We start from the raw sequence: 23237 nt of genomic DNA on the forward strand, positions 1-23237 counted from the left end.
GTCAACATCGACGGACTCCATGTCTCGGCCTTATTCCTCTGCTTCATATTCTTGCTCATGCCACTACGGCCGAGTATTTTGTTTTCTTTCTTTGTTCGCAGGACTGACCTGTACGACACCAGTTCGCCCTGGTCTAATTTCGGCTGTGTAGACCCTGGTCCTTGTCGAACCTGCAGCCGTCCCGGGCTGGGCCGCAGTTATGAGCCAAGTTTTCGACTCTCGGGCGAGGCTTCTTGACGAGCGAAAAACTCAAGAAAAATTAGCATCTCCTTGCAATCATACCACCTCCGTCAGACATAGAACGAGTTTTGAGCAGGCTATTTCGGACTTGCTTCATGACGAGACATCTATTCGCTTGTTCTAGAGGCTTCAAGGTGGAGGGGTATGCTGAGGCAAAGACTATCTCTGAATGAGACGCGCGTCAGCCATGATGAGCAGAGCTGCATGACTGTATGGAATCCCAGTCTTTGGTCAGCTGGTGGCGTTGCTCTTGACTGGGATCCGACAATTGAATAAAGCATGCCTCTTGGCAGACCATTCTTGTACTTTCCCGCACACAGAAGGGATATCTGATCCCGGATCGAGCTGACTTGTCGCTTCGCAAATTTCAGCCTATGTTTATACTGATTCCACAGAGGACTGGCAGCATTATCCCATTTTTTTGCCTGGCTGGGACTGATCTCTTTGCAAGCCAGGGTACCTGGTCGCCGCTTGTTGCCGCTTGTCGACGCCAAGTGCTGCTTATAATGCCGCAAAGGATGTGTACTTAGAAGTGAAGATTAATGTTGATTCACAGCTTGCAAAATACGAAACGTGATGCGAGTCGCCCTGATTTACGTCCATGCTTTCCCAAAGATACATGATGACTCCTCGATAGGCGCCGTCGAACCCGTGCACTATCTTAGTCCTACCTTCGTCCCGTTTTTGGAACAGCATGTCAATGTCAAATTTTCCTCCCAAGGGCCTGGATCGCGGCTCTCCAGTATCGAGAACTTTTGTGCCAAACGCGCCGTCACATAACCTGCCTCTGTCAGTGCATACTGCTGACCGACGCAAATCCGTGGTCCTCCGTTGAATGGGAGATATTCCCAGCTTGGACGTAGGTCAGCCCACCGCTCGGGTCGGAACTCGTGCACATCCGAACCGAAGAAGTCTTTGCGCCGGTGCATCGCGAACACAGAATACGAGACAACGCTGCCCTTCGGCACGAAGATGCGGGACTTGCCATCCGGGCCACCACCAGTAGGAAGGATGGTGTCGGTTTGGGCAAAACGAGCGTTAGCAGGAACCACGGGGTGAAGGCGAAGCGCTGAAGGAGTCAGTCAGTGCAAGGGACTCTAAAAAGCGAGCGAGTGGACTTCGACTTACATTCGTTCAGGCAGTACTTTAGGTACGTCAGGTTGCGCAGCTGCTCATATGTAGGCGTACGCCCTTCCAGTGTTGCGACTTCCTCGCGCAATTTGTGCCAGACTTCGGGGTGTTTTGCAAGCATGAAGAACAAGTTGCTCAGTAAGGATGCGGTGGTATCCCTTCCAGCCAGGAGGACGTTGATCAGCTCGCTACGAATACGTGTCCGGTCACCAGTCTGCTGCGCTAGGCTATCAAGGAACAAGTATCTGTGCTTCTCCTGTGTGTCGTTCTCTTGACTGCACCGCTCACGCGTCCGTAGAGCCTTGTCGACAAACTGCTCGACTAGATCATGGCATATACGATCGCATTGATCGGCTTTGGGGTCGCGATAAAGGTATCTTAGCTTGCCCAAGCGTGCTCTTGTGGCAATAGCATACTGAGAATAATTAAATGCCTCCGCGAAACCCTTCTCTTCCTCTATGCTCTGAGGGAGCCCCGCCCTTCGCTTCTTCAAACTGTTTACGCTGTGCCCAAACAGGAAATCGGTGGCAGAGTCGATGGTGAATCCGAAGAACAGATCTTGAAGATCGACGGTGGTTCCATCGGGTGGTATGAGGGCCAGCAAATCATCCATAAGCTCCTCGAAAATGTCAAGATGGGCGACCTGCTCCTTGGCGAAATTGGGGCGGACCATAGCCCGCGATTGGGCCCAATGCTCGCCATCTGTTGTGAAGATACCATGTCCGAGGAGCGGCCCGAAGGAGTGGATACGATCCCCCAGACCATAGTCCTTGAATCGAAGAGAGAGAATAGTTTTCACATTCTCGGGATCGCGCGTTGCGATCACGGTTGTGCCCAGCCGACGAGCTTGGAATGTGTTGCCGTAGGTCTCAAAGCGGTCGACACTTCTCTCGAGAAAGTTGTGTTCTTTGGCCTCCTTCATTCGCTGATAAATCCCATCGAGGCCGAAAACCGGGTCCCATTCACAGAGGGTCGGGGGTGGTTGGCATTGGTTTGCTCTGGCCATGCGATATTGCTTCCATCGACGATTCAAATAAGTGAGGACTGAGCTGAGGACAACGACAGCGGCAGCGAATACCGCAACGGGATGGTGGGGTGTGTAGGAATTCATGGTTGCAATTCGTGCCAGTCCTCGCATTACTGGCGTTGATGATAAGTGATGAAGTAGCTAGCAAAAAGGAAGGGGAGGGGAGAAGTTGCCGATGAAGTGGCTTTTATCCAAGAAAGGCAAACGGCTTGTGATGTGTTATGCCCGCCTGTGTTCAGCCGGGGTTCGGACAGGCGTAAATCAAAGACCGAGAATGTAAGAGTGCTGATGATTTGGTTTGACCTGTGAAGTTTAAGTGGGAGCGGAGATTCTTGCGAGTGGAGCCGGAACTGTAGGCGGAGCATTACCTTACCTTTTTTTTTTTTTTTTAATTTGACACATGTATCGTCTCCTCTTGGGGCACGAGGGAGGACATCGACAAAGCCACCTTTCAATGACGACTGCGTCAACCTATAGCTGACTACCTGTTACCTGATAAGAGATTCCGAGATATCGTACCATGTTTGCCCGCACGGTGAATAGAGATTACGATTACGGGGCTTGGGATGAAGTCATTTGGTACAGTAGCTCATACAAAATCAAAGAACTCTCTGTCTGTCAGCCCAGCCGCAAGCGGTTTGGCTCGATCTTTCCCCGCAAATTTCCATGGAATAAATCAAGGTTTTTGACATGAGCCGAGGTAGCTACAGCCTCAGCCTCTTCTTCCTTTGGGTTGTCTTCTCTCTCTCCAGCTGACATGGTGGTCGTCTTGGAGAGAGGGGAGAGGGGGGTAAAGCAGAAGAACAGAAAAAAGAAAATAAAAAGAGAAAAAAAAAGGAACAAAAATTCAGGTCAGTACGGAGTGGGTAGCAAGTACCTTATCCTTGCTGCCTACAATCCGAAATGCACCCAGTAAAGTTAATACTGACTGACTGACTGACGGGCTCGCTGGCACGACACTACCTAGTACTCACTCAAAGCCTTAACTCCGTGTGTCCCTTGAGCCTAAACTCCGACACGGTCCTTCGGCATTCGGATTGCCCGAATGCCTTTCCAGCCGGTCGGTTTACAGATGAGGGGAGGGAACACTGGACCCTTTATCAACTTTGGGAGCAAGAAAAAAGAAGAAGAAGAAGACAACTGGTACCTACGGAGTAGAAACGCAGAGGTGTAGTTAGCGGGGTGACCTCAAAGTACAGGACAGTACAGAACAGTACAGTTAAGTTACTTGCTTGAGTCAAAGCTCTCACAAGTGGGCAGACGAGGTCGAAATAAGCACAAGCCCCGCTTTGGCTGCTGCTGCTCGGCTTTGCTCCTGATCCGGGAAATCCTTCGCATCTCGCCCGCAGCTCTAGCTGGCTCCTTCAGGACTCACTATAGTGTTTTATCGGTCAATTGGAGACGGATAGTGGGGGGGGAATCCCTACATGGAGATGGATGTTTAGCTATGGATTTCACTTTGCTTTGACAATGAGCTTAGGTGGGTTATATCTGGACCCACGCGAGGAACAACTGCCGTTGCCCGTACGTTCTTGATGTTGGTAGGCGCGGATACCGCAGTTGTTGTGTGTGTGGGGGGGGGGGGGGGCGCGGTTGATGTACTCGCGGGATCTTTACCACTTCCCACGTGGTGGCCAACAAACAGGAAAGGGCTTGGTGATGATCTTGAGGCTACAAGCGTAGCGTTCGCGACATATAGTATTGCACGGACGTACTTCGCTTGCTGTGAAGCTTGGAAAGGACGCTGGACTCCATCCGCCCGAGACCTATGTTGTTGGGTGGCCTGGGCCACGCTACTCCATCCGTATCGAACCCATAAGTCGCGTCAAGACCATTTGCCTAAGGGTCGGTCGATGAATATATATTTCCAGGTGGAGGTAGGGTCTTTTGGAAGCGGTGGCTTGAGAAGCTTCTTCGATCCTAGTGATATACTTTTGCATATTTTTACCATGGGAAACAGGCAGGGCCTGGCCGAAATGGGACTCCGAAGGCGCAGTTCCGATATTTCATTCAGACTCAGTAGGTGCATCAGTGCTATCTCCAAAGACTCCGCACAAGGAAGAGCATCCGGTCCAAGTGACCAAGGGGAAAAAACCGACGCATGACCAACCGCCCGGTCACCGGTAGCACCACTACGTCAACGCAATCACCAAGAAAAGGCCTACCCGGAACCCAACTCCGATGTCATCATCGTCATCTCGTACTAAAAAAGAGAACAACTTGCTTGTTGAGATGTGATGTTCAGTTGCGTGAGGCGTTTTGCCAGTCCAGTTGCTTGTCCTACTTTTTTTCACCTGGAGGGGTGTAAACCGCGCCACCTTTACCGTCGTTGTAGTAGGTGCTTCCATCCGAGTTGGAGTAGTAGTACGAGCCATCGCTAAACCCGGCTGTCAGGTCCATGCATGAATGTGAATATGAGGAAGCGAGAACAACGGATTCTTACCGGTTGCTGTAGTGGTAGGCATCGCCGTGGCCATAACCGTTGGAGTCGGAGCCAGTGCCGTAGTCGCGGGAGCACCAGTGGTTGCCCTGGGACTTGTTATTCAGTGCTTCGAGATATCTTGAAGATTGCCGATGGTACTCTCTGTGGTGAGGACGTGTAGGAGGAGGTAGTGCTTACCTGGCTGTTGGTGCCGGACCCGGTGTGGGTGAAGCCCTTTCCAGAATCTCCGGGGTTGGACATGGTGGATGTAGTTCAGTTGCTTTGGTATTTTTTTGAATGGCGAGTAGAGGCTAGGAGAAAATAGGACGAGTGCAGATACACGATGGCAAAGACGGCGACGACGAAGGAATTGATGGTGATGGAAGGGATCTCCGAAAGAGAGAGAGAGAGAAAGAGAGAGAGAGAGAGAGAGAGAGAGAGTGTGTGTGTGTGTGTATATATCTTGACGGCAGAATGACCAGATATAGCGGAAGTGTTGATTACGAACGTAATATTGATGGATTTACTTGCTCAAAGAGGAAAGCTTGATGCCTTGAGAATCGTTGAATTATTAAGGAAAGAGGAATTGGTCACGGATTTCGTGGTGTTTACATACGTCCAGTTCAATTTGAAATCATGTGACTCGTTGAAACGAGGCGTTACACGCACAAGCCGATAGGAAGACTATTAACTGATTCCACTTTTTAAAGGAAACCACCCGCCAAATGAGATAATGAACGGATCCATGTTCCTTCCGCTTACTTCTTTTTCTTTTTCTTCTGTTCCAACTCATATACAGATCCAGGAATTAGCCTGGTGTCTTTCCAATACTGTACATCAACAGACCGATACCTTCACCTTCTACCCCACTACCCTCCTACCCTGCATGTTAAATGCTAGCCAACAATTATCAAATTAGCCGTTATTGTCGACCCTGCTTTCTCCTCATTCCTCAATCAAGCTCCTTAACCTGGCTCCGATTCTAGAACTTGCAGAAAGATTTTGGCGCATGCAGTTTTATTGGAATAATATCAACAATCTCAATACAAGCATAACATCAATGGACATCAACAACGGAACAAGACCAAACTATCCGGATAGCTTTTCACCCATCTGCCTCTCTTTCCGAGCCTTCTTCCTCTGGGGAACCCGATATACAACCGGTTTTAGAACACCATCTAGACGTAGGTGACCTTGACGGTGGATCCTGAGACGCTGACGGAAGTCAAGACCTCGCCGTCCTGCTCAATGTCCATGAGGGTGGCACCGGAAGGAGTGACAGTCTCGCCATTGCTGATAGCCTCAGCTCCGGTGAAAGTGACAGTGCCGAAGTCAGCAAAAGCGACCAGAGAGTCACCGGATTCGAAGTCCTCAACAATCCATTCCGCGTTGGTCCTTTATCATTGGTCAGTCCTTGTTGTCGGGTACAGTATCAGGGATGATCATGACTTACTCGCAGAGGCGGCCCTCGACGTTACCGCTGAAGCTGTGGGTGACGGATTGACCGGTGGAGACGTTCTCGACGGTGGCCGTGCCGCTGGTGTCGCTGGTGGCCTTGACGGTGACCTTGATCGAATCACCCTCGGAGATATCGATGTTGTCGAAGTCGTAGGCGTAGTCGGGGTACCATTCGTACCAGGCGTCGTAGTAGGTCTCGCCGTCCTCGTAGCAGAAGTCGATACCGGTCTGGAGGATGGCGGTCTCGCAGGTGTCACCGTCAATACCAACCCAGGCGGAGGCACAGTACTCAGAACCACCGCCGAAGCCAGAACCTCCCCTTGGGGAAGAAACTGCGGGCACGACAAATTCACCAGTGACTTCGGAGTAGCCCGAGCCAATCAAGACCGCACCGGCCCAGTTAGAGCTGTACTCAACCTGGGAGATGTTGGCGTGCTGGAGAGGTGTGTTGGTGGCAGGGCTCAACGGAGGGTTGCTCTTGCGCTTCAAGCCAGTGGCACGGCGGGCCTCGGCGCGAGCCTCGGCGCGGGCACGACGCTTCTCAGTGAGAGGAGCAGCCAAAGCAGCGCTGGCGAGGAGCGAGCCGGTAAGAATGGTGGTGAACTTCATTTTGGCAGAAAGAAGGTTTTTTTCACGAGGGGATGAAGGCACGTATTGAGCAGAAGAAAGAACCAGAGGCGATGCTTGAAGCTGTCCGATGCTGGATGGTTCCAAGGAGACTTGAGGGGAGGTTCTCAGTCCTTATTTATATGCTGCTCAGGGCAGCTTTCTGCTCGTCCGGCCATGGACGTGGTGAGTTGACGCTGCGCGATACAGAAAGTTGGTTGTAGGCTCATGCAACCTCATCAACAATGGCTCCATAATTGTGATACTCCGGCGGAGATTACTCGCTTAGGCCGGCGACAATATGAATTGGAGAACGGAGTCGACCGTTCGCCGTCGGCCCTGATGGGGCTTTACTCCATCCTTCAGCAACTATCCAGTAGCTGCAGAAAGCCCCGTTGGCCGTTGCTGAAGTTTAGTCAGTGGGTGTCATTCGATGAAGCCCTAAGTATCCACTCTGACTCGGGGGAAGAAAGTGTGACGGGCGCGCGGACCTCCAGCCAAGACTATGGGGGCTCGTCAAGCATTTTCTAGAGTATGACGGTGTCAGTTCTCCAAACTGTCTCTGTCTACAGTCACGACTCTATTGTCTGATGCCTACCTTTGGTCAATTTCTCTAGGTGGCTTCGCGATGCTCATGCCAGCATCGCAACAATTCGAATAGGAAAACGAGGTCATCGGTTAGAGCAAGGTATAGTTGGTGCCTGGCAAGCCAGTATCCCTGACAGCAGTGATTGGTGGTAAGGCCTGTTCCTCTCTCGACCGAGGAGCGAACGGAGGTCCGACGGGGGGCTTATCGGTAGCGACAGCCGGACGCCATCCTCACGCCATGGCGCTGACGAATAGTGCACAGATGCGAGGTAGACTAGTGGCGGCGCGAGTGGCACAACAAGCTTTGAAGAACTAGGACAAGCCTTCCAGACTCAATATGTTTGTATGATAAGGGAGGTTGTTCGGGGAAATTGTGGATGGGCCGACACTCGGAGATACAGTACAGTACATTGGTTTGTCAGTGAAGCAAATTAATTTGAATGGGCGGGCCGGAGCGGACTCCACTCCGGCCGCCGATCCTTTCCCGCTCTGGCTCTCTTCGTCCTTCTTCCGAGGTCCATTAAGTGTTCATCCGCCAACGTTACAATTCTTCCTGGACAATTACAATCACAATTATGCAGTCTACTGCACTAGGCTGTAGAGAAATATGTTCTCTTCCTCGGTCTCCAGCTTGAGCAAGTTCTCTCGTTCAAGCAGCTGCTCCGTGGGGGAGCAATTTGTGTGTCTCCACATCCATGATGGCGTCCATAGATGCTTATCATGCCCATGCAGATAAGAGGCGACTGCCACTGCAGAATTAGTCCTCAGTTGGCTGCAGAAGCTGGAGGAATAATCATTCGACTGCTTATCATTCTCTACACATGCTCGGATGACCCGGATGCTATCCCTGGTCGCTAGGGTCAATGAACGAGGGGTAAGTTCTGACTTCTCCTGCAGACAGACGCAAGGCACACCGTGAGCGAAACCAACTACAACCTCGGCTAACCACTTACGGTCTGCGATAGCTGACGCACCGGCGTGTCGCTATTTTGGATAGTTGGGCTATATTGGGCCTAACGGCTAATCAATGCGGTTTATTTACAGCTTCCCCTCACTCTGTCTTTCCACCCAGCATTGCACGAAGTGGGCCGACCCGCAAACTTCTATATTAGGGCGACGAACTGTTCAGCGCTGCGGAAGTTTCTGCAGTGTGACCAAGGTGGCCAGCCATGATTATGATGTAATTGACAGGTTTTCGAGTCCTCTCTCGCCTGCATCGACCAAGTCATGCAGCAGCCTCCTTTCAAAGACAAATCACTACAACGCCGGCTTATCTCGAGCTAAACACATTCAGCGTCGGTCTCCGATGAGAAAACTTGCCACTCATTCAACCGCTTCAAAGTTCGCTCGCATTTGCTTCGGATGGCTTCCACTGCATCGGGGCCCAGCACCAATTCTCCCGGCCAATCTCGGCCACTGGCCTCGTTCTCGCCGTGGATGACATCCAAAACACGAGCCACGGCTTTTGTTGGGTCACCCCGTTGCTTGCCGTGAGCATTGCGGAAGTTTGCGAACGAAGCAGCCGTCAGGTCTCGATACTCTGGAATATTGGTCTCGACAAACGTGCTTTTCCGCGGGCTCAGGAGATCTGTACGAAATTGGCCGGGTTCGACCAAAAGGGTTCTTATGCCTGTGCCGGCGGTCTCTTGGGCAAGCGCCTCGGTGAAGTCTGGAACAAAAAGCATGAATGTCCATCCGGGGCCATCAGTGGATAAAATTGGGCTCACATCGAAAAGCCGCCTTGGAAGCACTATAGGCACCCACACCCGGGTATGTCTCCCATGCACAGAGGGAACCGATGTTGACGATCGTTCCCGCACGGCGTCGACGAAAATGAGGCAGCAGGCCACGAGTGAGAGCTATTGGCCCGAAAGCATTTGTCTGGAACTCCTTAAGACACTCATCGTAGCTACTCATACGGTCAACAATGCACCTTTTCTTACCCCGAATCAAACCATACCTGAGATCTTCTACCGCTCCGAAGAGCGTGTATCCTGCATTGTTCACCAGTATATCGACGCTGCCATAAATCGCAAGGGCCGCTGTTGCTGTTCGATTTAATTCCTCCTGCGATGCTGTCACATCGAGTGTGAGCGTAGCTGCACCAAGCTCTTGCAGAGGGGCAAGCTTGGCAATATCGCGGGCAAGCGCGATGACTTTATGGCCTCGGTGGAGTGCCTGACGGGCGAATTCGTAACCGAGTCCCGACGAGCAACCGGTAATGAGATAAATTTGAGACATGATTGACACTTGGAAATTGAGAACTGGAGTTGGTTACCAGTCACGACTTTGAAGCATTCACGAGCTATTTATATGCAGGGAGATCGTATACCATGGTGTTGCCGAGCCCGAAGAATTTCGGACGACGATCGCGATCGACGTCAAGTGACAGCGGCTTCGCCACATGCTCTCCGACAGATTTCGGGAATCTACAAAACGCGATTTCATCTCAGAAAATTGCAGCTACCTCATTTGACAGGGTCAGTCCGATGAAGATTTCAGAGCAGTCTATAATTTATTTTGTCTATCCAGGACATGTTCATCTATACCAATTTACATCTCTATCCAGCGACCCCCCCCGTCTCTCTCTAGGAGAGACTAACAAAGCAGCAAAGCTCAGACGATCTATATCTATCCGCTGTAATCGATGGTAACGGCCAAGCGGACCGCGCCGCTCGAAAGGTTTCCTCCGATACCACCCACGGCACTCTCGGCGGAGGTGTAGGCGTTATCAACGGTACCAGCATCGGTGGTGATTGAGGAGCAGGTACTGCCCAGAGCATCGCAGATCTTCATGCCCTGGACGGTCATGCTGGCATCCTGGGCCTGGATGGCGCTGACATCGAATCCGGACCAGCCGTTGTTGGCATCGGAGCCAAAGTCGAACTCACCCCAGGTGCAGGCATAGCCACCATAGCTGTCGGTGGGGAGGCTGCTGCCCGCGGCGGCACCGAAGCCACCATTGGAGTTCTCCATGAAAGCGACGTACTTGGTCTCACCGGCCGCCAGAGTGAGGCTGAGAGCAGAGTAACCGTACCAGCCATCCATGGAGCCGTCGGGGCCGTACTTGTTCCAGAAGACAACGGTCCAGTCTTCAGTGTTTTGGCCCGAGATCTGCATCACATATTCGTACGAGGAAGCCTCGTCGGCCGACACCTCGATCATGTTGCTACCCCACGGGTTGCCGACGTTGCCTTGATATGTGTTGCCGGAGCTGTAGGCGGCGGTGCTGGCACCGAAGCCAGAGGTGGAGTAGCTTCCACTAGCCGGAGTGGCGGTCCAGTCGGAGGAGGAGGCCGAAGTGGACGAAGTGGCGGAGGAAACGACGGAAGTGGTCGAGGAAGCACCCCAGTTCCACTGGCGACGCTCGTTGCCCTGGGGCACAGCGAGGGTGCCGGCGCCGAGGGCGCTCAGCAGGAAAAGAGAGCGGGTGATGAACTGCATCCTGACTGATAGTATCAAGAGAGAGTGTGTGGGCTTTTGTTGTAGAGAACGTTCCTACGCGTCAAGCGAGGACTATGTCTGATTGAAGTGGCAAGGAAGGAAAGGCTGTCGATACAATCAAGTATCGACGACAAATGATAGAGAATGTGAGTTACGATTGTAACTTAACGAAAAGACCAAAGGAAAAGACTGAACGAAAAGACTTGATGTCTTTATTGAAATGAATGTGACTGACGAACGAACAGGTGCATAAGAAGGAGGGCGTCGGCCCCTCTAAATAGCCTGCTTGAATCGACCCTGTGGGCCCCCCATCCGCATCCCCCTGGGTAGGGCTTTGGTCTGGACCCTTGGGTTTACGACGCCGAGAAAGGAGACATGTGCCACCCAGAGTGGGAATGGGTAAAAGAGGAGAGAAAGAGCAAGGGTGACGAGCGAATGCGTCAGCTTCAATCGACTCAGGAACCATGGAGAGGATCAGAGGCAGTGACAAGCACAGGAAGCCGATTGGCTGTGGGGCAGAAAGTTGGGGAGAAAAACGCTATGAGCATGAACGGCCACGCAGGGTGGACAGGGTGGATTTAGGGTTGGAAAGACTCGACGACGGTGGGGAAAAGAGTGGAACAGTTACAGAAGTCCATTTGTGAAGGAAGGCAGCAGCGGTATGTATCGCCTCCCCATTTCTATTTGTCGTGCCGTTAACGTGACGGACAATCAACCTTGCAAGGATAAGTAACACGAGACAATACCAAGAAGACCCCTTTGTGCTGATACAAAGGGATTTTCTTGGTATTGTCTCGAGATGCGGCACCTGCTGGCCTTGAAAGAAGAAGTGAAGCCGAGCAGGAGCCAGAAGCGGGTCCAAGTAAAGATTCTTCTACTGGGGCTAGTTAGAAGAAGATCGAAATGTAGACTAGGGCACGAGAGCAATGTATTATCCAAGAGGATTGGCATGGTCTGTGGTCTCGGGGACTTTTCTGTCAGTGGGTACTCGGGTTTCCACTTTTATTCTGTCTTCTGGCCTCTGCTGCTGTTTTGACAGCGGTTTGTTTTTTCCCAGCTAGGTGAGCTCTTTTCCGATCGATTCTTCGAGGCCACAGGTGGCTCTTCTTCGCCCTTGCTCGTCCTCTCGTCACCCCTGTAGATGTCCGAAAGAGCCCTCTCATCGCATTGTTTCTACAATGCGCTTTCCAGACCTAAAAAAAGCGCACTTGACACAGATACCCTAAAAGACCAACAAAGCGCAAGCAGAACAATGCAGCCACGGCTCAATACTCTCGGCCAGGGACCGCGACTCCACTTTTCTCTATGTACTAAGCCCAGCATGTGTATCTCCGCTGACTCATCTAGCAGGGCCTTTTCTAAGCTGGCCAATGGCAATACAATCCATGAACAGCATCTCCCCGGGTCAAGCGTGCTCAATGCTCATTGGCAATTGTACAACCACGGAAGAGATGATTAAATTACCTGTTCCAGCCAAGATGCAAAGCCCGATCCATCGGAACTGGCCCTTCTTCGAAACACAAAATTCGCACTCCCACCAAGCCCCTGCACCTCAAGGCAACGGGGCTTTTAGGGCACCGCGACGCATGGAACGGTCGGTGTGCGCGTACCTGGCGATGAGCCAGAGATTGCACCTAGTCCCAGCCCGCGGGTTTCCAGTCGGTTACTTCCATCTGGTCCACGCCTTTTTTCCCATATTCTACTTGCCGAGCCTTGTCCATGGACCAATGTTTGATTTTTCCTGAAAGAGAAAAAGAGAATGAGGAAAGGATACCGAAGGGCCCGGCAGCCTTTGGGGCTACTGACTCTATGCTGTAGGGCAAGAGCTTTAGGGCATACACACTACACTTGCATACAATTCACTGGGAATGGCTGGATTTCTTCTGTCAAGTGGGACATAAGTGCAGTACCTCCACTTTCAACTCAGGCCCTGCGAATGAGACTTTGACGGGCTTGGTGTGCCCTAACGAGGTACTAGCACAGCAGGCAAGTTTGTGTTATGTAGGTCCGCTCCACCACCTTCTACGTAAAGGTTCTAGACTTTGACTTGCGCACGATGCAGGTTCTGACGAAGTTAATCTAGCCACCGGAATTCAACCCACTCAGGTTCAGGACGTGGCATCGGAGACTTGCTACGTGTGTCCATTGACCAAGTGCTGCCTGGATCAAGCCAATTGTCCATTCGTTCCTCATTGGAATGGGCCTGTCCTTTCAGCAAGCGTCGAGTCGCTTGGAGCGACAGCGCGTCACGTCACGCGGGTTTGTCTGGAACTGCTCGCGATCTTACTGGGGAGTCTTATCGGCCCCGCTCTTGAGTTGACCTACGACGACAGATCCAGCAGAATCAATCAAGCGATGAACGATCTACGTAGTCGTTTGATTTCATCAAAATCAATGCCTGAGTGTACTATGACACCTCGCTAGGATGAACGAGGTCACTTTGTGTGTCGATGGCCGAAAAGACCTGAGAAAGGTTCGTTATTTAGAGGTTAACCCATGTCCCCCCTCGCCACGCGAAGTTGAAGTCGCACTTGTGCCTATCCTGTCACAGTAACGGCAATTTTGACTTTGTATTCTCAAAGCTGGGGCCAATGGGGCGGTTGAAATGATTACAACGAATGGCCATCCTTGATTTATGAACCGGAAATGCAGGCTTTAGTTCCGCTGTTATCCGACAGGCTGAGCTTGCTAGCCTGCGGAGTGGGCTTATGTGGTCAGGAGGGGGTCAGTTGATGCTTTATCGGTCGTTGTGGTCGGGGCCTGTTTCTTTACAGTCGAATGCAATGTAAACTTGGTCTGATGTGTTGTCAAGGTAGCATGGCTTGACCACGAACCCTCGATATACTGCAGTGTGGGCAAGGTTTCAAGCTTCTATTGTTTACTTGCAGCTGCAATCGCAATATCGCCCTTCGAAGTTCACCTGCACTCGGTTATCGTTGAGCTCAGATCCGAGGCACGCGTCGCGTCCGAATGCTGTGTCGTTCCTACATATCATCCTTCCAGACCCCAACCCGAAACTCCAAACCAGCACAATCCAGAAACCTTTCTCAAAGAGCATGCATTAAACCTGAGAGGCTCGGAAAGAAAAGAAGCCCATACCCCATACAGTTTCCAAGTATATACTCTCGACCTTACTCCCTCTGCAACAATACCAGGACCCCCATCACACCCAGCATAACCGTCTTCAACCACGGATGCTCCGACAGAAGAATGGTCACGTACCCGACAAACGGAATGTACCCAAACACACTGCCCACGACATCCTCCCGATCGAGGTAATCCTGTCCGCGCGCGTAGAGTTCCGTATCATCGGCGATGTTGTTGTCACCTTTTGTGAGGAGTTTCGAGTTGGACCTGTTTGCATATTCATACCCCAGAATTAGCCTGATGCCCTTGCTTTTGTTCAACTCATCTCAACCTCAACCCTGCTGCAAATGCGTATACTCCCCCCACTCCAGAATTCAAAGCAGCGGTAGCACTAAAAAAGAAAACAAAGGAAGGAAGAAAAACCCACTCATCACCAAACTGTCGCACCACCCGATGTACGATCGGAATCTCCTTATCTTTGACCTGATACACCACGATCTCCCCCACGTTCAGCATGGGCTGGTTGTTCCGGAGGAAGAGGAGGTCGCCGCGCTGGAAGGCCGGTTCCATCGAGCCACTGAGGACGACGACGATGGGGCTGGGCGAGTTGGTGAGGACGGAGAGACCTTTCCACATCTGGTTTATTGAGTCGCCATGGTCAGCCACCGTTTCGCACAAAGCTCCATTGCCAATCGTGTAGGGCAGAAGAGCTGTGGCGGTTCTCGCGCGCGCAGCTAGCTAGCTACGACCCCTGCGAAAACCCGCGCACGCACTCTGCCTTTGGCGGGAACGTACCATAAAGGCGGTGCTGAGCACCAGACCGAAATTCAGGATCTGGGCGGCGGTTTGCCGGACATTTTGAATGCCGGAGAGCATGATGGGCGTGTGTAAGAGGCCGGGGGAATGAGGGGTGGGTGGACTTTTTTTTTTTTCTCTCCCCGATGTATTCGATGTTGATTTGGCTAACAGGTGGCCTTCTCTTGTTGATAGGGCGGGACGGGTGCGATGATGTTGATTCGCATGTGTCAGCAGCGGCGGCTTCTCCGGGGAATGGTCATGTGATTGGATTCTTCCTGGGATGCTGGCAGTGCTAACCGTTTTGGGTTTCAGCTCGTTTGAAGAGGTGCAGAGTGCATGAAGATTATGTTGTTGAACACCGAGACTTTTCAGTGCATCATTGGAATGACTTGAAGCCTCGCTACGATTATATCTACATATGTTGTGTATTTAGGTCAATGGCAAGATACTTATCATCCCATGTGCCGGGTTGTGAAAGCCTACACCCCGACACCCTTAGCAGGGTCATAAGGAGCAGCAATCTCCCTCTCTATAGACAGGATTTCCCTAATTACCGGCTGAGAGATAAGATGGTAAGTTACTCATGTGGTCAATATAGAGTACCTTCACCCGAGCTCTCTTATATGTAATAAGCATTGGAGTTGATAGCATATGAAAGTAACTCGCCCATGCCATAATTAAGTGGCTCTCCAGCCTGGACTAGGGTTTCTTCCTACTCAATGCCTACGCATACAGCTAGTATCACCAGCTCCTCCGTGAGAGAGAGCAGGCGGGATATCCTAAGGGTGGGGAATTACGAAATTCATTGTCATGCCATATGTAGATGAGGAGATATGCCACTTGGTACTCTAGTCCAGGAATTAGATGTTCTGCCATTGTCTCGGCTAACTTATTGGCTTCTTCCCTGGCCCGATGGCACTATTAGGTAACCTGGAAGCACTCTGTTTTCTCTTTCTTCTGTTTGCTCATCGATTAGCAATTGAATCGATCATTATATCCAATCCTCTTCAGTAGTTCATATGGTCCTATGTTACAATGGTGGGATCGTGGGGTGACAATTGATCGCATTGTTCAGTCAGCCAGTCCTTCAGTAGGCACGATTGTGTGAAGTCCTGAGGAGAAAACGAATGTCACGCCCACCCATGCGCTGCCATATCAATTAGAGCTAAACAAGCTAGAGACTAGATCGGCGTGACCGAAACCTGCCCAATGACGCAGTAGGATCCGTTAAACAAGGCGAGCTGAAGAGGTGTCAAGCACGCTAAGCATGGCACGTGCGGGGCGCAGCTCTCTGGGTTGGCTTATCAGCAGCTGTCACTTCCTATCGGCCTGACGAGTCCAGACCAGCGTTTGCCGATCTTGCAGTGCGAGCCGTGCCGATGACGGAGGTGGGAGCGATAGCTGAGGCGAGAGGTAGGACGATGCTCCCAGGCAGGCTTCCGGCTGAGCTGAATCAACAAGTTAAGTAGGCTAACTACCCTGCCTCTGTCGGCCTTAGCCTTGCTCCTCTTCCCAAAACCCCCTCAATTTGATCAGCGCTTCCTATACCCACTATCAGCGAGCATTCCACCATCGAGCTTGCCATCATGACTATCTCCCACTACGGCGTCTGGATCGGCCAGCCCACCCGCTACGAGGCTCAGACCGACGCCGAGGATCCCAAGTCCCCGCACATCTACCTCGACTTCAAAGACGACACTTCTTCCCGCAAGCAGCTCGAGGCCGCCATCAACGTCAAGTCCACCGATAAGGATAGTCGCCTCGTCTACTGGTTCGACCGCAACTTCACCCACGCCATCACCGAGCAGCTCGACAGCCTGGACCAGGGCTTCCACCTCCTCAGCAGCTCCGTACACAGCCAGTCTCGCCGGCGCCGCGAGACCACAGCGAGCATCCAGGGGCTGGACTTTGTCCGCACCAAGGGCCTGGTGGACATCGATGCTGGCACGGTCCTCGGGGCGGACGGTGACCAAGACATCCTCGATCAGGTGGACCCCATCCTGACGGACGCGATCAACCAGAAGGCGACCATCTACATCTTCGGCTCCTCTTATGGCTCGGGGATCCATGATATCCACATGAATCAGGGCAGCGAAGGCTACACGAATGGGATCTATGAAGACGGGGCGTTGCTGTTCAAGTTCGCTGATGGGCATTGGGAGGCGATCTTCTTGGCCTTCGCGTCTCAGAAAATCCCCACGGATGACAAGGGTGAGCCCGAGAGTGATAGCCAGTCGTTGGCTACGATTCTGGGTCAGTAGGCGCGGGGCTGGTTTCGGGATGAGGGGCAATGGGGTGAGACGTGTGTCACATCGCCGATTGATTTGATAGGTTGATCATGCGCTTCCATATATCATCAGTTCCACTGAACTCCGACTGTAAGCAAGAGATACAGTAGAAGACTATCAGTGATCGCATAAAGCATTAATAATTGATCCAAAAGTAAAGAGAAGAGGTCTCAGTATATCGACTGTGGAGGCTGTTCGTTAACGGCCCCTGCAGAAGCCTGTAAATCAGTATTAACGTTCTAGTAAACAAAAAGTAAAGTGCAGTCAACGGCACCAAAGCCACAGTGATACCGTTCATCCCTGTTGCATCCTCTCAAGCATCGTGTCCGTAAACGCCCAGAGTAGCGAGGAATAGTCCGAACAGAAGGTCAGCCCCGTGTAGAAGGTGCTCCTTTGTCCCTGCAGCGCATATAGCCGGCGATAGAACCCCGACTGGATGTCCTCCGGAGAAACCATCATGCTCGTTGGGGAATGATCCGCGAATGCCACGACCTCGGGCTCATGGATCGAATACGTGCCCGCGGTCTTCATGCGGGCAAAATCCGACGCGATGAGCTGCTTGGCGTCCTCCGCGGTGAAATTCATCGGCCCCACGATCTTGGTGTTTGGGTGACCCGGCACCCCCATGTACTGGATCAGGGACTCAAAGGGCATCTCGGGGAGGAATCCCGGCCCCGTGCGGGGGTTGGTGTTGGTCACGTATCGGCCATCCGGAATGCCGCTGTTGCTGGTCACCGCCACATAGTAGTTGCGCCAGGACCACTTGCTGAAGAGGTCACTCTCTTCTTGAGTGAGATCGAAGCCCTGGAGTTTTTCCATGGTCGGAGGGTGGGTCACGAGGAGCTGCTCGGCTTCGATGGTGTCGTGGGTGCCGTTGAGATGCTGGACGGTGAGTGTGACGCCGGAGTCGGAGCGTTTGGCCTCGACGACCTTGGTCTGGTAATGCACGTTGGGAAGCACTGCGGCCGCTGCCCGGTACAACTCGTACATCCCCTTCTCCGGTGTGATGTACCCGCCGAGGACGGCGGATATATGCGGTACACCGAAGTTCTGGAAGGTGTAGAGGGCTGGCATGTCGAGCATGTTCCCGACCCCGTGAGCCCAGAAGAACAACATCGGTATCACGTCCTCGAGGGAGTTCTCTTCGATGAAGTCTCGCAACGGGCGGAAGATGGCTTCGGGGACTGGATCCGGGAAATCGTAGAGACCCTTATCAAGGAAGGGAAATTGCCGCAGTGCCAATCGATATCGGACGAGCGCAAGCAGGGACTGGACGAGGCCGACGGGCGACTCCGCCATTCGACCGGTAGTGAAGTCCACAAAGTCCTCTCCTTTGAAGCTGGGAAGGACACGGTGCCATTTGACCCCCAGGCGGGAGAAGAACTTCCTGCTGAGTTTGTCATCGAAGACACCCTGGACGCCGTAGTCGACGTGGCTACCGTTAGGGAGGTAGTAGGTTTCCGTGTGGCCACCGAGCTGGTTGTTCTGCTCGATCACCACCACCCGCTTTCCGCGATCCTGAAGGCGAATGGCGGCGTATGTGCCGGTTGCTCCGCCCCCCAGGATGCAGACATCGTATGGTTTCGTGTGTGCCTTGGTAGTATTGATGCGAGATGGAAGACCTGTCGCCAGCGGCAATAAGAAAAGTATGAGACTATAGCATAGCGAGATTGAACAGATCATTGGGCCGATTTATCAATGACAATTGAATAAGTATGGTTCTTGCGGCTTGAAGAGCTCCGCCTGCGCATAGCGCATATTGCAAAGGTCTGTTGCTCGGGAACGCCGGGTAACACCTTTATAAGAGGCAGTTAGATGTGTGAAAATAGGGAAGTAAGAGGAAGAAGGCAATAAAGAACAACCTGAACGCCACAATCATGGACATACACCGCCTATCAGACAACTTATGACACAATCATCTCGACTTCTCCACTACTCCCACCAATTCCCCGAATAAGCCCTGGATTGCTTCCTTCTCTCCTGCCCAGAAACCTCCCTCTCCTCCCAACCCCAGATCCTCCCCCATCGCGGCGCGTGCCATGATCTCCTTCTCGGGAAAGGTTAATCCAACCGTGCTCTCCAGGGGCACCATTCTCAATCCCTGCAGCACCTGCTGCAACTGCGCCGCGGCTTTGCCGCCCCCATGACCGCCATAACTGACAACCATCGCCGGCTTTCCCTTCCATTCATTGAAGAGATAGTCGATCGCATTCTTGAGACTCGCAGGGTATCCCCAGTTGTACTGGGGGGTGACGAAGATGAATGAATCGTAGCGCGAAATCTCCCGCGACCAGGCCTTGGTGTGCTCGTGAACGTAACCCTCAGCTGACGTGATACGCGACGGGATCCCCGGCTCATTATATAGTGGTAGGTCCCATTCTGCGAGGTCAATGACTGTGATGCTTGCTTGCGGATGTGCTTCCTTGATGGTCTCGTGGATGAAGGTGCTGATTTGAAGCCCGGCACGGGGTGAACGTGTGCTGCATACGATAAGGCCGGTTGTTGGCATGGTTGCTTCTGGTTTTTTTAGGATTTGTCGGGAGGGGTGGAATTGAAGGCGATGCTTCGTGGAGGGTACACAGAAGTCCTCGGTGTGACTTTGATCGTATGTATGCTACACTTCATCCAGGCTTAAGATTTCATGATTTATATACCATTATCGCCTTCTAGAGAATTCAGAAGGTTACTTCCGTATTGGGAAGTAGAGACCGCGGGGCCGCGGAGGTGGTCTGGCCGAAAGGCCGACGGCTGATCAGTTTAGACTGGGTCCGTGCTCACCACAGCTCGCAGGGGTGTCCATTCCTCTCCCAACTCTCCCGCTTCCACCAGCTCCCAGTCTCGCCATGGCTTTCACCATTTAATCCTCAAACTGAAGAGCCCTCCTTTTCCCGGCTTATGGACAGATTAATCTGGCGGTACATATCCTTGGGAAACCTGACATGATCGCATGATATACAGTGACTGACTCGGCTCGTTATAGGTGATACAGACATCACCAGAGGAGCTGTACTCTCTGAGCTACTGTCCTGGTCCTAGTCACACGGAAGACGATAGTACCATCGGTTTTCCGGTTTCCAGAACTTCCAGTGGCATGAAATGTATGGTTACACGCCCTCGTCCTTTTCAGTCGGATATACCCCAACGACCCTGTGACGAACACCTTTGCCGAACAACGGGTTTGAACTGCACCACGATTCCAAGTCTGTATGGGGTACGACCATTATCAAGGACCAAGCCGGCGGTCGACCTCACACGGCGAGCAAAGGGCCGTCAATGGGCAACAAAAAGAACCGATTGAGCCGAACGCGGGGGTTGAACCCGCAACCTTGAGATTAAGAGTCTCACGCTCTGCCGATTGAGCTAGCCCGGCTTCCTTGAGTGCTCGATTGAAAAGTATGACGCTAAGAGCGTGCGCTAAAGCTATCCGGGTCTAGCGGTGCGCTTGTTCACTACCTTGATCACGTGGAGTGTGCTTGCCTCGATGTCCTCTTCGTAGATACATTCTCTGGATACAAAGGGTACTCTGTTCTTGTAGAGTGGCCTGGGCTTGCGGATACGTGGGTATGACAGTGTAAAGGGTTGATTCCCATGGGTTTTGCTGCGCAATTGCGCTGTCTTGCCGCGATATATAATACTCGGGTACATTGCGCGATATATCAGGACAGGTAAGCATGCTACTCCATAGATCACCTAGAATGACAGTGACAACGTGTGGTATCGAGGCAATAGATCATCTACATTGTATGTCATACCAGTAAGAAAGTCGAGCTAAGAATATGTACATATATGAATGTCTGATCATACTCCATGCCTGGGTCCACTCTTTGTATTGAAATAAGTACCCATTTGCTCAAGCATCAGCCACAGAGTGCTTCATCAATAGCCCAATGCATGCACCGCATGTACGTGATAACCATGACTCTTCGCCACCAAATCATCCCAGTTCTCGACCGTGTCCTTCATAACATCCGTGCCTGTAGAGAGGTCAGAACAATCGAGCTCTAGCCCGGAATGAAAATGATACATACCCCACATAAAGTCCTGCCAGCTGGGATCAGCCCAAAGATCGGGGTTCTTGCCCGAGCCCCGGATGGCCTCGTCTCGCTTGACCTGCTCCTCCCCATCAGGTAGGTGCAGCGCCTTCCTCGTCACTGCGGCGCTCTTCTGGATGCGCTCGGCACGGTCCTTGCGTACCAGCTCATAGACCGCCAATGCCTTGGGAACCGAATCGGTCATGGACAGAGCGCACGTAAGCACACCAGCATCCTCGATTGCCTGCGCAGCACCCTGGGCCACATAGGGCAACATCGGGTGACACGCATCGCCCATCAAAACGCATTTGTTTTCCACCCACGAGGGGAGGGGGAAGTGCGAGTTCAGAGTCCACTCCATGACCTCGCCGTCCGGAACATAACTCAAGAGACTTCGGACCAAATCATTCCACTTGCTGTAGAAGGAGATCATCTCCTGCTTGTCGCCTTTACTGGTCCAACTCTCTTCGTTGGAGGCCCCCGGCTTCTGCGGGTGAAGCAGTACCATGTTATACACGGTGTTGTTCTTGATAGGGTACGCCATAATGTGTCCTCCAGGTCCCATCCAGCGCATTCCAACGTTGTGGTTCAGAAGCTCCAGAGCGCGCTTGTCGCCCTGCAGCTTGTCTTTCGGGATCATAATGCGGTAAGCCGCATCGCCGGTAGGTTGGCAGATGTCTTTAACTCCATGGTGGGATGCGATCTGATGGCGCAGATCGGACTTTATCCCGTCCGCGGCAATCACCACATCTCCAGAGATCCACTCGCCCGATTCGAGCTGAACGGTAGCTTCGAAGTCGTCAACCGCTCGGACAACCCGGGAGCTGGTGCGCAACTCGATGTTCGCATCCCGAACCCCGTCGAGAAGAATGCGCTGGAGATCCCCACGATGGATCACTGCCAGTGGCGCGTGGTATTTTTGACCGACCTACGATGCGGTTAGCAGGACGGCTAACCCTTGTCATATCAGATGTAGGTGATTATACCTGAGGCATCAAAGGTGCGGTTCCCAGTTCCTCATTGTTCGCGTATCGGCGCAGGGAGTTCTTCTCCAGCACATTCGCCTTGTCCATGACTCTGTCGAGAAGACCAAGCCGTCCCAGTATCCGCGCAGCATTCGGAGCGACTTGAATGCCTGCACCCACCTCTGCGATCTCATGGACTCGTTCCAGGATAAGGACTTCATGTCCAGCCTTCTTCAAACCCAAGGCTACCGTTAACCCGGCGATGCCAGCACCCACCACAATCACCTTCAGGGGGTGTTTGGCCTTGAAAGACCAGGAAAAGTTGTCTTGAAAACTGTTCATTGTGGTGGTACTTGTTGGCTGATTCTGTTCAATGGAACCTTTAATTTCCGAGCATATTCGTCGGCGGTTTTATAGGCCACGCGCGGTGCTTGTATCTCGCGATGCCATTGATGACGACATGAATTTGAATGGGCTTGAGTCCATTGTGGGGCAGCATCGACGAGCTATATTAAGCATGACGCGGGGTCTATGGGCACGGTTCTTCATCACGGTAAAGATATCCATGGAAATCCAAGAACAAGTGAGGACCACCTGGCTCATAGACTGCTGAAAACGGCGGCAGCGAGTGGGGCCGCGAAGAGCCGGGACTGAGCTCGGCAGCTTCGCCGGGTTTCAACATCGGGCCGGGCTTGATCAAGTGTCCCATAGGTCGCAACGGTCTGGCATGAGTCTGTCAGTATCAAATGGCAGCATAGAAAAGCGAGTATATCACATACATTATCTGATTATGCTTACCGCTTGGGTATGCCGAGGTGGTGTTGCCACCTTAGTCCATTCATTCAAATGACCGTCGGATTCTTCCGCATCTACGGAGACAGGAGCCCCCTAATAAGTGCTGAACATTAGTCCACAAGTCCATGCTAAACCGGCATTGTGAGAAACAATCTGTCAGAACAAGCCTCGAAGCTTTGAATAGTATGCCATAGCACAGGGCGCCCAGCTCGGCGAGGTCCAAACCCTCTTACCGCCATGGGCAGAATTTTGGGCCACGGTGAGCTGGCCCCGCCATAGCACAGATGAGCAAGGATGAGTCGAGCATGAGTCATGTGTCAGCCACGCCACCGCCCCTGTGCTTAGCGTCTCTTATCG

General features: G+C 52.4%; 11 protein-coding genes and 1 non-coding gene across 12 annotated transcripts; 1 reads left to right on the forward strand and 11 right to left on the reverse strand.

Annotated features, from left to right (window-relative positions):
- Nucleotides 1–759: 759 nt before the first annotated feature.
- Nucleotides 760–2737, reverse strand: BO66DRAFT_395938 (cytochrome P450; the record flags this gene model as incomplete). The annotated part of the gene is made up of 2 exons (XM_025648345.1): nucleotides 1369–2737; nucleotides 760–1309 (listed from the first exon to the last, which is right to left on the reverse strand). Coding segments are annotated over exons 1-2 (1522 nt in total), but the record flags the coding sequence as incomplete, so codon positions are not given.
- Nucleotides 2738–4368: 1631 nt separating this feature from the next.
- On the reverse strand, nucleotides 4369–5359 carry BO66DRAFT_395939 (uncharacterized protein). Its single transcript, XM_025648346.1, has 3 exons — nucleotides 5019–5359; nucleotides 4842–4927; nucleotides 4369–4775 (listed from the first exon to the last, which is right to left on the reverse strand). The coding sequence occupies exons 1-3, from the start codon at nucleotides 5079–5081 to the stop codon at nucleotides 4679–4681; spliced, it is 246 nt and encodes an 81-aa protein (XP_025498671.1). The 5' UTR covers nucleotides 5082–5359; the 3' UTR covers nucleotides 4369–4678.
- Nucleotides 5360–5921: 562 nt separating this feature from the next.
- BO66DRAFT_384767 (A4/G1 family peptidase) lies at nucleotides 5922–6887 on the reverse strand (the record flags this gene model as incomplete). Its single annotated transcript, XM_025646105.1, has 2 exons — nucleotides 5922–6215; nucleotides 6274–6887. The coding sequence occupies 2 exons, from the start codon at nucleotides 6885–6887 to the stop codon at nucleotides 5999–6001; spliced, it is 831 nt and encodes a 276-aa protein (XP_025498672.1). The 3' UTR covers nucleotides 5922–5998.
- A 1865-nt stretch (nucleotides 6888–8752) lies between these two features.
- Nucleotides 8753–9735, reverse strand: BO66DRAFT_423934 (SDR family oxidoreductase; the record flags this gene model as incomplete). Its single annotated transcript, XM_025650139.1, has 3 exons — nucleotides 9433–9735; nucleotides 9200–9381; nucleotides 8753–9141 (listed from the first exon to the last, which is right to left on the reverse strand). The coding sequence occupies exons 1-3, from the start codon at nucleotides 9711–9713 to the stop codon at nucleotides 8753–8755; spliced, it is 852 nt and encodes a 283-aa protein (XP_025498673.1). The 5' UTR covers nucleotides 9714–9735.
- Nucleotides 9736–10103: 368 nt separating this feature from the next.
- Nucleotides 10104–11114, reverse strand: BO66DRAFT_423935 (putative allergen; the record flags this gene model as incomplete). Its single annotated transcript, XM_025650140.1, has 1 exon — nucleotides 10104–11114. Exon 1 carries the CDS (start codon nucleotides 10914–10916, stop codon nucleotides 10104–10106), a length of 813 nt encoding a protein of 270 aa, XP_025498674.1. The 5' UTR covers nucleotides 10917–11114.
- Nucleotides 11115–13717: 2603 nt separating this feature from the next.
- On the reverse strand, nucleotides 13718–14998 carry sec11 (signal peptidase complex catalytic subunit SEC11). Its single transcript, XM_025645000.1, has 3 exons — nucleotides 14799–14998; nucleotides 14431–14639; nucleotides 13718–14270 (listed from the first exon to the last, which is right to left on the reverse strand). Exons 1-3 carry the CDS (start codon nucleotides 14877–14879, stop codon nucleotides 14048–14050), a joined length of 513 nt encoding a protein of 170 aa, XP_025498675.1. The 5' UTR covers nucleotides 14880–14998; the 3' UTR covers nucleotides 13718–14047.
- A 1147-nt stretch (nucleotides 14999–16145) lies between these two features.
- On the forward strand, nucleotides 16146–17211 carry BO66DRAFT_395944 (YukJ family protein). Its single transcript, XM_025648347.1, has one exon. The coding sequence runs from the start codon at nucleotides 16388–16390 to the stop codon at nucleotides 17060–17062; it is 675 nt and encodes a 224-aa protein (XP_025498676.1). The 5' UTR covers nucleotides 16146–16387; the 3' UTR covers nucleotides 17063–17211.
- Nucleotides 17212–17337: 126 nt separating this feature from the next.
- On the reverse strand, nucleotides 17338–18772 carry BO66DRAFT_463409 (NADPH-dependent FMN reductase Lot6; the record flags this gene model as incomplete). Its single annotated transcript, XM_025652406.1, has 1 exon — nucleotides 17338–18772. The coding sequence occupies one exon, from the start codon at nucleotides 18770–18772 to the stop codon at nucleotides 17384–17386; it is 1389 nt and encodes a 462-aa protein (XP_025498677.1). The 3' UTR covers nucleotides 17338–17383.
- Nucleotides 18773–19004: 232 nt separating this feature from the next.
- On the reverse strand, nucleotides 19005–19598 carry BO66DRAFT_423938 (flavin-dependent quinone reductase; the record flags this gene model as incomplete). The annotated part of the gene is made up of 1 exon (XM_025650141.1): nucleotides 19005–19598. The coding sequence occupies one exon, from the start codon at nucleotides 19596–19598 to the stop codon at nucleotides 19005–19007; it is 594 nt and encodes a 197-aa protein (XP_025498678.1).
- A 788-nt stretch (nucleotides 19599–20386) lies between these two features.
- Nucleotides 20387–20459, reverse strand: BO66DRAFT_t304. Its single transcript has one exon. It is a non-coding gene; the product is annotated as a tRNA-Lys (tRNA).
- A 404-nt stretch (nucleotides 20460–20863) lies between these two features.
- BO66DRAFT_230109 (FAD/NAD(P)-binding domain-containing protein) lies at nucleotides 20864–22520 on the reverse strand. The gene is made up of 3 exons (XM_025642752.1): nucleotides 22107–22520; nucleotides 21118–22048; nucleotides 20864–21063 (listed from the first exon to the last, which is right to left on the reverse strand). The coding sequence occupies exons 1-3, from the start codon at nucleotides 22425–22427 to the stop codon at nucleotides 20966–20968; spliced, it is 1350 nt and encodes a 449-aa protein (XP_025498679.1). The 5' UTR covers nucleotides 22428–22520; the 3' UTR covers nucleotides 20864–20965.
- A 164-nt stretch (nucleotides 22521–22684) lies between these two features.
- BO66DRAFT_443616 (uncharacterized protein) lies at nucleotides 22685–23194 on the reverse strand (the record flags this gene model as incomplete). The annotated part of the gene is made up of 3 exons (XM_025651521.1): nucleotides 22685–22807; nucleotides 22884–22973; nucleotides 23114–23194. 3 exons carry the CDS (start codon nucleotides 23192–23194, stop codon nucleotides 22685–22687), a joined length of 294 nt encoding a protein of 97 aa, XP_025498680.1.
- Nucleotides 23195–23237: the final 43 nt, after the last annotated feature.

The sequence above is a fragment of the Aspergillus aculeatinus genome, assembly GCF_003184765.1.
Source record: "Aspergillus aculeatinus CBS 121060 unplaced genomic scaffold BO66scaffold_72, whole genome shotgun sequence".
Lineage (NCBI taxonomy): Eukaryota > Fungi > Ascomycota > Eurotiomycetes > Eurotiales > Aspergillaceae > Aspergillus > Aspergillus aculeatinus.